The 13,325-nt window shown below is 58.1% G+C and overlaps 1 protein-coding gene across 1 annotated transcript in view; it reads left to right on the top strand.

Annotated features, from left to right (window-relative positions):
* The window catches only part of MYO15A (myosin XVA), an 84,220-nt gene that overhangs the window by 63,054 nt on the left and 7,841 nt on the right, over window positions 1-13,325 (top strand). The window contains exons 54-61 of the mRNA XM_077828730.1: window positions 153-225; window positions 1,242-1,315; window positions 1,719-1,801; window positions 2,404-2,534; window positions 5,395-5,489; window positions 6,365-6,442; window positions 7,357-7,453; window positions 10,417-10,577. Coding sequence (XP_077684856.1) covers window positions 153-225; window positions 1,242-1,315; window positions 1,719-1,801; window positions 2,404-2,534; window positions 5,395-5,489; window positions 6,365-6,442; window positions 7,357-7,453; window positions 10,417-10,577 — 792 coding nt within the window. The remainder of the gene's footprint in view (window positions 1-152; window positions 226-1,241; window positions 1,316-1,718; window positions 1,802-2,403; window positions 2,535-5,394; window positions 5,490-6,364; window positions 6,443-7,356; window positions 7,454-10,416; window positions 10,578-13,325) is intronic.

The raw sequence follows: 13,325 nt of genomic DNA, 5'->3' as shown, positions 1-13,325 counted from the left end.
GGGGCTGGAGGCTGTGGCTCTGCTAAACCGATGGCAGGGGCTCGGCGCCCGAGGGCTCACTGAGCGTAGGGCCTGGCAAGCTCAGCCGCTAAGCCCACCGGCGTTCCACGCGGGTAACTGACGCGCGCTCTGCTTCTGCTCTCCCCGGCCAGTGCCCGCTCCAGGAGTCGCTGATCGAATTCACTGACAGCTGCCTGAACAGAGCCGCAGCCGAGGCCTTCCAAGGTGCGTGGGAGGCACTGCGTTTCCCCGGGGTGCTTGGGGGAGAGGGCACTGGGCTGCCTCCAGGCCACGGTGGGAGGGGCCCTGGTACTGGGCCGGTTCATTTCCCCTGGCCTGTCATAGAATCTCAGGGTTGGAAGGGACCTCAGAAGGTCATCTAGTCCCACCCCCTGCTCAAAGCAGGACCAATCCCCAATTTTTACCCCAGATCCCTAAATGGCCCCCTCAAGGGTTGAACTCACAACCCTGGGTTTAGCAGGCCAATGCTCAAACCACTGAGCTATCTCTCCCTCCCCTTGTGGTGTTTAACCCCACAGAGGCAGGGTTCATTCCTGCCCTGGATCTCCGCGTGTTGGCCGCTCAGGGGCATCTGAGACCAACGTGCCCAGCAGGGGGCAGCCTTCTTGTGCCGTTGCCTGTTTCATGGGACGCCCTAAAGCCTTGGGTTTGTTAGTGAGAGTCCAGCTGAAAACTCAGCCACTTTTGAACCACCCCAACCCCCTGTGAGTCTGCCCGCCCCTACCCCCCACATGGGGTACTGTGGCCTGCCCACCGCCATCCTCTGCCCCACATGGGGCAGGGGCAGTGAACCTCAAAGACCTCACCCCAAGGTGGGGCATTGGAATCTCTGCTGCCCCTACTCAGGAGTGGGCTGAAGCTGGCCCTTGGACCCAGATCTAGCAGTTTCTGTGGGGCTGGCAACCAGTGAGTCAACGAGAAACCAAGAGTTCAAGAGCCAGCACTCCAGGAGGCCCCTGGGACTGGGGCTGGGGAGGGAGAGCCTGCTGGAAGGGAGACAGGAGGTTTGGTGGCTCTGAGTCTCATTTGGTCATCCTCCTCCCCCTCCGATGTGGGGGCATGGTGAACCCCTCAGCCCCTCCTCCCATCTGGGGCACTGTGACCTGCTCTCCTCTGGGTCCCATGACCCACCCGGTGGGTCTGGAACTGGGAGAGCCACCCCCCTGCTCAGGGCGAGGGGAGGCAGAGCCTGTCACCATGCGTTGGTTTGTCATCCCCAGCCGTGATGAAGTTCATGGGCGACTGGCCTCTCAAGGGGCAGACAGAGCTGGAAGTCGTCTACGCTGTGCTCAAGGTACCTCCCTCCCTGGGGAGCAGAGCAGGACCCCCGGGGGGCACTCTGGGTCAGTGGGGTGGGCCCTGCCCCGCAGCCCTGGGGCCAATGGTGGGTAGCGAGGGCAGCGCTCGGCTCGTGAACCTGCCTGCAGCTCCCAGCCCCGGAGCCCCTACCCCACAGTCTCCAGCCCAGCGGGGAGGAGGCTGAAGGTGGAAGCAGACGGCTGCATTTTGGCCAGCATGGGAACAAGCCACGTGGCCCTGGAGAGGCCCCAGGAGCAGGCTGCAAACTGCACCCCTCTGACATACCAGCGGGGGGCAGGGATGGTGGCCGGCACGGCGGGCAAGTGGGTACAGCTGGAGGGGCAGGGGGCTCCCCAGCGCCAGGGTAGTGATGACCACTGGTGCCTTTCTGTCTCCAGCTGTGCGCTGACCATGAGGTCATGAGGGATGAAGTGTATTGCCAGATCGTAAAGCAGACCACGGACAACACGAGCCCCAAGATGTGAGTGAGTCCCTCCCCTTCCCGTGGCGTGGGGCCCCGGACTGGCCTCCCAGTGCGGCGGCCCCTTCCTGCTCTTCCCCTGCCTGGCCAGCTGGCCTGGGCTGTGTGGCCTCCCCAGTGGGGAGTCTGTGGGGAGAATCCCAGTCGTCGGGAGCCTCCCACGTCCCCAGTCTGGTTGGGACTGGCTGATCCTGTCACTGCGTCACGATGGGCCTAGATGGGCCAATCTGGCCCCTGCCATCCTAGCCACCCTGGCAGCTGGGAGAGCCTTCCTTGGCCATTGGAGGTCCCACCATGCCACCCCCTTCCATGTTACAGCACCACTCCGGGTCCCTGCTCTCTCCCCTTCCCCTCGGCTCTCCTCCTCCTTCGCGTCTCCTTTTTATTCCTCCAGTTCCTCTTCCTCACCTTCTCCTTCTCTCCCCACATACCAGAGCTGATTGGGCAGGGTCCCACCCGCCTGACAGGCGGCCTGGCGTGGAAGGGGCTAAGGGGCACAGGTTCCAGGCCTGTCCCATAGACTTTCTGGGGCCTAAGCTTTGCAGAGCAGGCTGGGCCTCTCCCACTCTGAGACCTCTTTCCCCGCCCCGTGGCTTGGACAGGGACAGCTGTCAGAAGGGATGGAGGCTGCTCTACATCCTGACCGCCTACTACAAGTGCTCCGAGGTCCTGAAGCCCTGTCTGCTGTGGCACCTCCAGGAGACCTGCAGGAGCCCTGGGGCGCAGTTCCAAGGTAGGATGCTTGTTCTGCAAAGCTGGGAACCCCGATCTGGACTGGCATAGGGGCCTCTTTCTCATCAGCTCTTACCTGTATTTGATCCTCTTCCATCCTTTCCTCCTTATTAGGACATTTATAGATCCCCTCCTAAGGGATGTCCGAACCACGTGCTCCTGTCGACTTTCCCCCAGCCCTTAGTTTAAAAACTGCTCTATGATCTTTTTAATGTTAAGCACCAACAATCTGGTTCCATTTTGGCTTAGGTGGAGACTGTATAGGCTCCCCGTTTCCCAAAAGTGTCCCCAGTTCCTAATAAATCTAAACCCCTCCTCCCTTCACCATCGTCTCATCCACACGTTGAGACCCTGCCGTTCTGGCTCTCTAACTGGCCCTGCGCATGGAACTGGGAGCATTTCAGAGAATGCTACCATAGAGGTCCTGGACTTCAATCTCTTACCTAGCAACCAAAATTTGGCCTCCAGGACCTCTCTCCTATCCTTCCCTATGTCATTGGTACCTACATCAAGGTACCTCCCTCCCTGGGGAGCAGAGCAGGACCCCCAGCGCGGTGCTCTGGGTCAGCAGGGTGGGCCCTGCCCCGTAGCCCCAGGGCGGGTGGCGGATAGTGAGGGCAATGCTCGGCCTGCAGCTCCCAGCCCCTGAGCTCTGACCCTGCAGTCTCCAGCTAAGCTGGGAGAAGGCTGAAGGTGAAGGTCAGGTATCATCACTCCCCTTTATGGACAGGGAAGGTGAGCTACAGACCAGGGGAGCAATTCGCCCATGGGCACACCGGGATTTCTAGGCTCCGTTAGATCACCCTGCCCCCATGCCCTGGGCCCCACCTGCTCCCTGGTTGTGCCAACATGTGTGTTTGACCCCGGGCCTGCTCCTGGAAACCATCAGGCCAGCTCTTGTGCGCCAAGGCTCGGTGTAAACCCTGCGCCGTGCTGTTGCCCAGCCCCTCTGTCTGCGGGACGTCATGAGCTCAGCTGCTGTCCCAGCCAGGGTGACACTGCATGGAATATGCTCCGTCACCACATCAGTTTCCATAGCAGCAAACATGCTTCAAAGGAGCAGGGCAGGCACTTAATGCACACTGGAGCCAGGCGCCTGCAAAACGGAGAGAGAAGCGGAAGCAGGACAAAGCCAACAGAATCACAGGGACGGACGGGGCGTGGCAGGGATGTTCACTGAGCCCCTTTCCGCTGAACAGCAGAGACGAGGGGCGGGGGCGGAGATCACTTAGCGCCAGAGGGTTAGAGGGACCCTGCAGGCTCAGCCATGTACAAGCCCAAACCTGAGGGCTCGGGACTCTGGAATTCCAGACCCAGCTCTGACTCCAAACTCCCCGTCGACCTTGGGCAAGTCACGTCCTCTCCCCGTGCCTCAGTTTCCACCTTGGCGAGAGGGAGATCTCAGGCTGGCTTCTCTTATTCAATCACTTGGATCACGGTGGCCCGCACAGTGCAGCAGATGCCGCCCCCCCCCCTCCCCAGTCTTATTGCTGCCTCGGGAACGACTCTTAGCACTAGTTTGCGTAGTGCTGTAAGTACCAGACCAAAAGCTGCACCTGCCGTTGCCTGGGTGTGACCAAGGAGCCTTGCTGAAGAGCAGGTTCAGGCTGATCCCTGGGACGGGCAGGGGCGAGGGATCGTGGCGTTTGTCCAGCCCAGAGGAGCGGGGCTGCGAGAATGGGGAATTAGCAGCATTTACACCCAGCCTCAGAAATCCTGGCAGCTCCCTGTGTGGAAACAGCGCCAGGAGGGCTTGCCCACGCCTGTCCTAGAGCCGTTAATAAATGGCAGCGCTGCCCATCTGTGAAGCCTTTATCAGCCAGCCCGTGATTCCCAGCCCTGCCACCACTTATTTCCTCCGTAAACGCTCCAGGCTTACAGCTGTTTAAATGGCTCTCGGGGTGGAGAACTGTCTGCATGATCGATTACCCCAGCCTGGCCCCCCGCCAGACCCACTTCAGCTGTCGTTAATGGGACCTCCTCCCACAGGCTCTGCATCCAGGAGCGGCTGGGAGGGCAGGGCCCACTGGCACCAGGGCGAGGATGGAGACCAATCACGCCCTGATCCAAACCTGTTCTATGGAGCAGTGCAGGCAGCGCTGCTGGACTAGCTGGCTGCGCGGCCTATAGGGCAGGGACTGTCTGTCATTATATGCGTGTGTACAGCTCCTAGCACAATGGGGCCCGACCACTAGATGTTACTGCAGTGCAATCCTAGTCCGAGCACCAGAGCCTCTGCCATGCCGGAGGCAACATGCCAGGCAAATGGGGCGGGGAAGCGGGAAAAAGTGGGGATGGGAAATGAAATAAAGAGGGCTGTCGAGTAATTAATCGCGTGATTAATCGCACTGTTAAACATTAATAGAATACCATTTATTTAACGTTTTTGGGATGTTTTCTACATTTTCAAATATATTGATTTCAGTTACAAGGCAGAATACAAAGTGTACCATGCTCACTATGTTTATTTTTGCTTATACGTATTTGCACCAACAGAATACAACACAGAATACAATATATATGAAAATGTAGAAAAACTGCAATTAATTGCGATTAATTTTTTTGAGTTAATCACGTGAGTGAACCGCGGTCAATCAACAGCCCTAGAAATGAACGTAACCTTCAATTACAGATAGGTGCTGTGATACCCCTGCCCCCCCCAACACCTCATGATTTGGGGTTTGTTTCCCCTCTGAACCAGACCTGAATTTCATTGTTAGCCACTGTCTTTGTAGTGAGCCAAAGCCACGCTCTGGCTCTGGTCTGCTTCCCCTGGTTTGGGGAGGTGGAGGCCTGGAACCTCACGCTGTGCCTTGGGCCCGTCTCTGCTTTGACGGGGCGCTGGTGTCCATATCTTTAAGGGATCGCAAAGGCCTGCGAGCAGAACCTCAGGAAGACCTTCCAGTTTGGCGGCCGGCGCGAATTTCCCAGCAGCATGGAGCTCAAAGCCATGGTGGTGAGTCCAAGCTCACACAGGGCCCTGCAATGGTGGCACCAGGTGGGCACGTGGGGAGAAGGCTCTCTGAGGGGCTAGACTGGGTTACAAACAGCTCACCTAGGGGATGGCATGGGACTGTATCCCTTGAGCTCTCTGGGCCTACAAAGGCCGAGTTCCTCCGGGCACTCCACTTTCCGGGCCCCCACACGGTTTATCTGTGCCTTGTTTCCAGCTGGGAGGGCTAGAATGGGGCTGGGCAGGTGGCTACAACTGTGGGTGGCTGCAGCCAGGGTGTGTAACCCCTGTGATGCCTAGGGTATGGCTGTGGGGAGGAGAACAGAGCCCTTTCCGTGGCGGCAAGGGCTGAAATGGACAGGAACTTGCAAGGATGGGGATGTTATAGGCCTGATTTCCCTCCCCCATTGGCTGCAGCCAGAGCTAGAGGAGCTCAGCACTTCTGCAGATCAGGCCGCAGTTTTACCAAGGGGCTGGAGACTCAAGAGGCCTGGGGGGGGGGGCCTGTTTATCAGGAAGTGCTGGGCACCTGCCCTCTGGAAATGGGGCCCGGGAACAGAGGGGCCCAGCTCATGCGTCACTTTTGCAAATGGTGGGCTTGCGAGTGCATTCTGAAGACGGCTTCCCGCCTCCTTGAGATGCTGCCGGTGTCTAACCGAGTGGTGTGAGCCCCACCTCGCGGCACAGGGCAGGAAAAAGGGGGGTGCTGAAAACGCCTGGGGATTCCGCTAGGCAGAATGGGATGCCCCACAGGAAATCGCCCTGCGCTGACGTGGGAGAATCTAGCCTGGGGTCTTTAGTCTGGCCCCTGGAGCCAATGGATGCTTTAGGGTTTGGAAACCTTCCTACTTCTCTGTGCTTTGCCCCCCCCAACCAAGGCCGGCCGGAGCGCCAAACGCCAGCTGTTTCTCCTGCCAGGAGGGATTGAGAGGCACCTGAAGATCAAAACATGCTCGGTACGTCAGCACAGGGGCCCGGCGCTGCCCAGCTCCCCCGGCTCCCACTCGGGATGCTCCCTCAGAGCAGTGATGGAGACGGGTCTGCCCGACTCCCGGCGATAGCACCGAGTGCAGGAGCAGAGACAGCACCGAACAGGAGCTGAGCTCAGCCCCTGCCCAACAGCGGCATTAGGGAGAGCTCCCCCAAGTCGCTGATTTCCCTTGGGGGCCCTAGGGGGGAAGGAAATGCTTCCAGGCAGCATCCCTCCCTGATGCATTGCACGGTGGAATCCTGCCAGGGGGCTGCAGCACTGGCCAGCTGTTCTTCCAGCTCAGCAGCACTTGGGGGCGGGCGGGGGGGGGGGAGGGGGGCAGGCTAGGACACTCAGGGCTATTGGTTTCATCTCCAGCCGGGCTCCAAAGGTCAGCGCCGGGGTTCGCAGGGTCTGTAGGCTCAGGGGGCAGGAGGGGACAATGGCAGGGGAGTGGGGCTGATGTTTAAGTTTTGCCCAGAGTGGGGTGTTTTCTCGGAGCCCCAATTAACCCGAGGCGGCTGGCACCTGATTGCCCCTCAAAGGCGTGTTCAGGTTCTTGTTTACCTGAGGCTGAGCCTGCTGCTCTCTCACCTGAGAGGGGGGAGAGATCCCGTGGGGTTGCCGGCCCGGCCCTAGTTTGGAGCTGCAAAGCACCCAAACTTCTGGCCGTATCTCTGAACCCATCGGAGATTCCCCTGCTGCTCCTCCTCATGGCCTGCACCTTGCGGGATCAGGCCATCCAGGGGTTTGCTAGGCAGCCAGGAAGGGGTGTCACTCCAGGAAGTCCCACCAGCAGTGCCGGGCAGAGACCACGGTGGTGGTGGGCACAATGCCAGCGCTAGAGCCTCCTTCCCAGCCTTTCAGGGGCTCAGCCGGGTGGTTTGCCCCTCCCTCTAGGTTGCGCTGGACGTGATCGAGGAGATGTGCTATGAAATGGGGCTGCATCGGCCTGAGGCCTTTGACGAATATGTCATCTTCGCCGTTACCAACAGAGGTGAGCCGTGGGGGCAGGCAGGGGTCGCTCTCCCCATTTTCTCCTCTGAAGTGGTCCCATCCCACCCCCCCAATCCTGCCCAGCGGCCTGCCTCTGCCACTGGCCATTCCCATATTGCATGCCCACCGACAGGCGGCCTGAGCTGACCAACGTCTGGCTTCCCCAGGCCTGCGGGTGCCATCAGAGCAGGTGATGCCACTCAGGTCCCAAATGCATTGAGGGGGGACTTCCTGGCTGACCCCATTTCCCTGGCCCGCCTCCAGAGACGAGCCGTGGGCAGCAGCCTCCTGAGCCCTGGTGCTCCCCCTCCTTCGGGGAGTCATGGCACAGACCATTGTTCGGATCAAGACGCTGCCCTGTTAAGAGAAATGAAACCCCGTACGGAATGAAAACACAGGAGAGAGATTCACCGCTTCGCCCTGTTTAGTATTATTGCCTAGAAATCCCAGTTGAGCCATTGTACTAGGCGCTGGGCGAACATCTAGGCACAGACAGGCTCTGCCCAGCAGAGGTTACAGTGTAAACGGGCAGAGGGTGGGAGGGGAAACCGAGGCACAAAGCGAACAAGTGACTTGACCACTGTTCCGCAGCAGGTCAGCTGGGAATATCATCCTGGCCTCCTGATTCCCAGAGCAGCGCTCTGCCCACTAGCCCACGTTGCCTCCCGTTACATTTATGTGAAAAGAGAAGCGTAGGAGGCTTTCGCACCTGGCTAAACACCACCCAGCTCCTTGGCGTTGGCTGAACAGTGCTGTCTCTTGCCTAATGAACTGGCCGTCCCTGCCGTTCACCACCGCAAAGTTAAGCTGCTGCCCCAGGAGACTACTCAGGAGGCACTGACTGGATTGCTTGTGAGGGATGTTTTTATCTTGACACTGTCCTGTTAAGCCCTTTGTGTGTCCAGAGGCTTAGCCCTGTGTGACGTGCATTCCCTGCGGGGGTAAAATACTGCACTGAGGCCCCACCGCCTCCCTGAAGAACGGGCAAACTGACCCGAACAGCCATCTCTGTACCAGGAGCTTGTGCAAGTGTCGTTTATTCCTAACTGCCAGTGGCTGCCTGACAGTGGGAGCGCGAGGCAATCACCGGTCGATCCAGCGCCCAGTGCTCCTCCCTGGCACGAACAGGTTCTGGCTGAGCGAGGCCTGCCGTGAGCAGGGTCCTAGAACACCCCTTTCTGGGCAACCTCTGGCAGTGCCAGGCCTCTCCTGACGGCGTCGGTACTGAGCTGCCGGGCTTGGAAGCACAGAGAGGATGGAAAAGCCTCAGGCCATGACGGGAGGAGGAAGGCACCTGAGAGCTGCGGGCTGCCAAGCTCTGGCCTTTCTCAGCGGAGCTCAGGGCGGGTGAATGGTGCCAGGGTCGCAGCCCTGGTGTTTCTACACACAGGACGGGTGCAGCGCAGCCCGCAGCTCTGCAGGTTTCCACCTCACCTGCCCCAGTGGAGTATCCTGTCCCCTGGGGCTGGCTGTGGGCTTGTGCTGCCTTTGAGGGGTGCCCTGCTTGGTATTTTTGCAGCACCTTGGCAGCTTCCCCATTGCCAGCTTTCAGGGCAGTGCCCAGAAGGGGGGGCTGTGGATTATTTGCCTCAGCTTTCTTCTGAAATGCTGAAAAGGCAGGAAATTGTTCACGGTATCCCAGCGCTTCCTGGGGCCGAGCCCCCACTTTCCTGTCTGCCTCTCCACAGCTCCCGGCAGCCCTGTTGGCTTGGCTAGCCAGTGGCCTAGTTAAAGTGTGGGCGGGGAGGGCTGTAAAGTGACCGTTGGAAGGGCTGTGTGGACGGGCCCAGAAGCTCCAGGAAATAGCATCTCTGAGTCATATCCTGCTTTCTGGGAAAGCACTGCATCACCCTAGGAATGTCACGCGCCTTCTTAGCCTCACCAACCCGCTCACTCCCTCTCTGCTGCTTTTTATGGGTCTAGTTGGAAGCCTCTTCTTGGAAACGGAGCCCCGGGGCTCTGAATGTGGATTCTCCACAGTCGATCTGACCTCTGGCTGGGGGCTGTGCCATGAGAGGGGGTGGCACGGTCCAGTGACACAGGCTTGTGGGATCTAATCCTTGCCCTTCCTCCAACTTATTCTGTGAACTGGGGCAAATCAATTCAGCTCCTCCTGCCTCAGTTTCCCCATCTATAAAATGGGGCTTATGACACCCGCATTCATCCGTTTGTGTAAGGGCTCTCCTGAACTTTGGAATTATAATGTGCTCTCAGGAGTTACATGGATGATTCCAAGTGCCCCAAATCCTGAAGCTTTTAGAGCCGACCTGCAGAAGGAAACGCGGACTCAGCTTGTGTCCTTTTGGGACGATGTGTAAAGAAGGCCTGGACTTTTGTTTTAAAGGTGTTTCATGGGGTTTTTTCTGCCTGTTCTTTATCTTAGAACTATCAGGAGTGGTCAGTCTTGTCTTCCCTGTTTCTGACAGATGACTGAGGCTTGGTCTACACGTAAAACTTATCCCGGTGTAGCTATGTCACTCAGGGTAACGATGTCCCCTTGCCGCAGAGTAGACTCAGCTAATGTATGGGGAGCTGGTGTCTGCCAGCAGGGTTAGGACAATCTCCTTCTGTCGGTGCACGCTGTGCCTTCACGACGCCAGCGAAGATGTGCTGACGGCTACGCCGGCATAGGCTCTGTCATGTAGACACAGCCTCAGAGATGGGGACTGGCAGCTTTCTCGGCTTTCAATGGAACAGGCTGGGTGGTTGAATCCTAAACAAAGAGAGCTGTTCTCCCAAGGGTTAAGTAGGCGTGGACACAAACCAAAGCATCAAAGAGTAGCACTGAATCTGATTTCCTACCTTCAGTATCTCTGCTCTGCATACACCATTCAGTTCTCCAGTCACCTTTACCCTTTTACATTGTAAAGGAGCAAAACCAGAGCAGCCCAGCTGGCTTTTCCTTGCCAGGCGACCTTTAAAATCAGAGCCACCCAGCTGACTCTTCCCCTGTGCTCCCCATAGGTCAGAATGTCCGCCCCTTGAGTCGACGGGAGTATATCCTTGACGTGGCCACGGAGATGGAGCAAGTGGACAGCAGCTACATGTTCTGGTACCGGCGTGTCATCTGGACCCAGCCACTGAAATTTGACAATGAGCTGTATGTCACCATGCACTATAACCAGGTAGCAGCTCAGAACCAGCCAGGGGCAGAGGATCAGTTGCCTTAGTTTAAGGAGGGCCTCTTCCTCCTCCCTTCCCTGGAGTATGGGCTCATGGGTGTCTGAGGAGCAATCTGTCATAAACCCAAGCTCCTGACCTCTCGCGGTTATTAAAGATCCCCTGGCTCCTTTCTGGCAGAGCAGCGGGGTTAGCCCTGGTGTCCCAGCCAGATTCCATTGGCAGGTAATTAGCTTCTGTTTGCCTAAACACCCCCCGTCTGGAAAAACGACGTTAAGAGAATATTAAACAGGTTGCAAAGCCAAGCACCCAAAAGTTAGGAAGTGCCAGCACTGGGGGGCGGCGAGTTATATCTCCACCTGGTGCCTTGGCACCAGCAACATTCAGAGCCCAGGGGCCCAGTTCCACCAATATTTGGGGCCGGGTGTCCCCCCCAGCCCCACCTGCTGCCTCCCCTGAGTGTCCCCCGGCTCCCTCTTGCTGCCCCTAGCCCCCCACGCGCCTCCTGGGGCCTGGAGCAGAACGTCCCTGCCCCTGCCTCTGCCCTGCAGCTCCATGCTGCCTCCCTGCAGCAACTGCTGCTGCCGGGTCCTAGGGTCCCCATCTCCACTGCTAGGGCAGACTGACTGAGCCGGCCCTTCCACCTCAGACCCTTCCCTTTTTCGACGGGACCCTCCACCAGCACAGGGGGCCCCATCGCCTGCTGTCACCGCTCTTGCTCCATGCTAGGCAAGGGGCAGCTCCATCCCTCGCCCCCAGTGAGGCTACAGTCAGGGGCAACAGCAGGGGAGTAGGCGCACACAGCTCCCCCCGGCACCCACCACGCGGGAGGCGAGGGAGATTCCTGGACCTGAGAGGGGCCCTAGGAGCACATGCAGTGACAGTGGGGGGGGGGTGCTGCTGGGAGGGGGCAGGAAAGGGGGGCTCCTCCCCCAGAGCTCGCTGCTGCCAGCAGGGAAAGGGTTGGGGGAGTCCTCCTCTCTGGCCCCTGTCCCGGAGCAGCCTGCCTGCACCCCAAACTCATCCGCAGCCCTGCCCTACCCCAGAGCCCACACCCCCAGCCAGAGCTTTCACCCCCCCACCGCACCCTCAACCCTCTGCCCCAGCCCTGAGTACCTCCAACACCCCAAACACCTTATCCCCAGCCCCAGACAGAGCTCTCATCCCCCCGCACCCAAACCCTCTGCCTGAGTTCTGAGCCTCCTCCAACACCACAAACCCCTCATCTCCAGCCCCAGCCAGAGCTCTCACCCCCCTGCACCCCAACCCTGAGCCCCCTCCAACACCACAAACCCCTCATCTCCAGCCCCAGACAGAGTCCTCATCCCCCTGCACAACCCTCTGCCCCAGCCCTGAGCCTCTCTAATTCCCAAACCCCCCAGCCCCAGACAGAGCCCTCATCTGCCACACTCCTACTCTCACCCTGAGCCCCTCCCAAACCCCTCACCCCTACACTCCTACTGTTGCCCTGAGCCCCTCCCATCCCCCAAACCCTCATCCGCAGCCGCACCCCCTCCGATCCCCAAGCTCCCTCCTAGAACCTGCACCCCCTCCCTCCGCACCCTCTCCTATCCCCAAAATCCCTCCTAGAGCCTGCATCCCAATCCCCTGCCCCAGCCTAGGGCCTGCACCCCAGACCTCCTCCCACACCCAAACTCCCTCCCAGAGCCTTGGGCAGGTGGGGGGCAGAGTTTGGGCAGAGGTGGGTTCTGGGCACCACCAAAATTTTTACAAACCTGCCCCCCCCTGAACTGATGCTGCCTGTGTGCAGTCATCCTTCAGCCAGCTTGTGCCCATGCATTATGGTGCAGTCTTTCCTAACCTGATCAGGTACTGTTTTTCCCACAGGACACGGCTTCATTCAGTGCACAGGGTGGAAGGTTTTCACTTACCGAGCAGCTATTCAATGTTTCGGTTTCTCCATGTTGTTCAGAGTCTGGCCCCAGGCCTTAGCTGCTGCATGCTGTCCAAATCCAGCTCTGAAGACAGAATTATTCATTTCCTCATGGGCTTTTTTCTCTGGCACTCATTAGTGTAGTATCTGATCGCTTCGCAGACATTAGTGGATTTATCTTTATCCCTGTGACCCGATTTTACAGCTGGGGATTTGAGGCACAGAGAGATTAAGGTAAACAATTTCCACTAACTTTGGGTGCCCAATTTGAGACACTTCAGCCCTGGTTTTCCAGAGTCCTTAGCTCTGTGTGTTCAAAGCGCAGCTCCCAGTGACTTCAGTCGCAGTTGTTATCACACAGTACATCTGCAAATCAGACCCCAGGGTATCAAGTTGGGCACCCAGAAAATGAAGCACACACAACTAGTAACCACCTCTGAAAAGTTTGGTTTAAGGGACTTGCCCAGAATCACAAAGAAATTCTGTGGCAGAGGCAGGGATAGAATCCAGTTCTCCAAGGCAGCTTTCAACCGCCTTAACCGGGAGATCCTCCTTTCTCTTCCTGCAGTCCCCTGCCTGGGTCTTTTATAGACCTTTTCACTTCGGCAGCAAATAAATCAGGATTCAACGGACAACAGCCTCCTTCATTACACAGCGCTGACTCATCCCCGGGGCAGATCCGTCCTGGGCATTGAATGAGGCAGGAGGCCTGTGGAAAAAATAAGATGTGTTCATGTAATTAACGACTGTATCATACTGTGCATGCACAAGGGGGCCACATTAAGGCTGCAAAGGCCCCCTTAATTCTGGCATTTTCTTTTTTTTAAGAGATTATTATTAGTATTTTATTATTTAAACT

This window comes from Eretmochelys imbricata, chromosome 10 (assembly GCF_965152235.1).
Source record: "Eretmochelys imbricata isolate rEreImb1 chromosome 10, rEreImb1.hap1, whole genome shotgun sequence".
Classification (NCBI taxonomy): Eukaryota; Metazoa; Chordata; order Testudines; family Cheloniidae; genus Eretmochelys; species Eretmochelys imbricata.
This window is presented reverse-complemented; position numbering and strand designations above follow the sequence as displayed.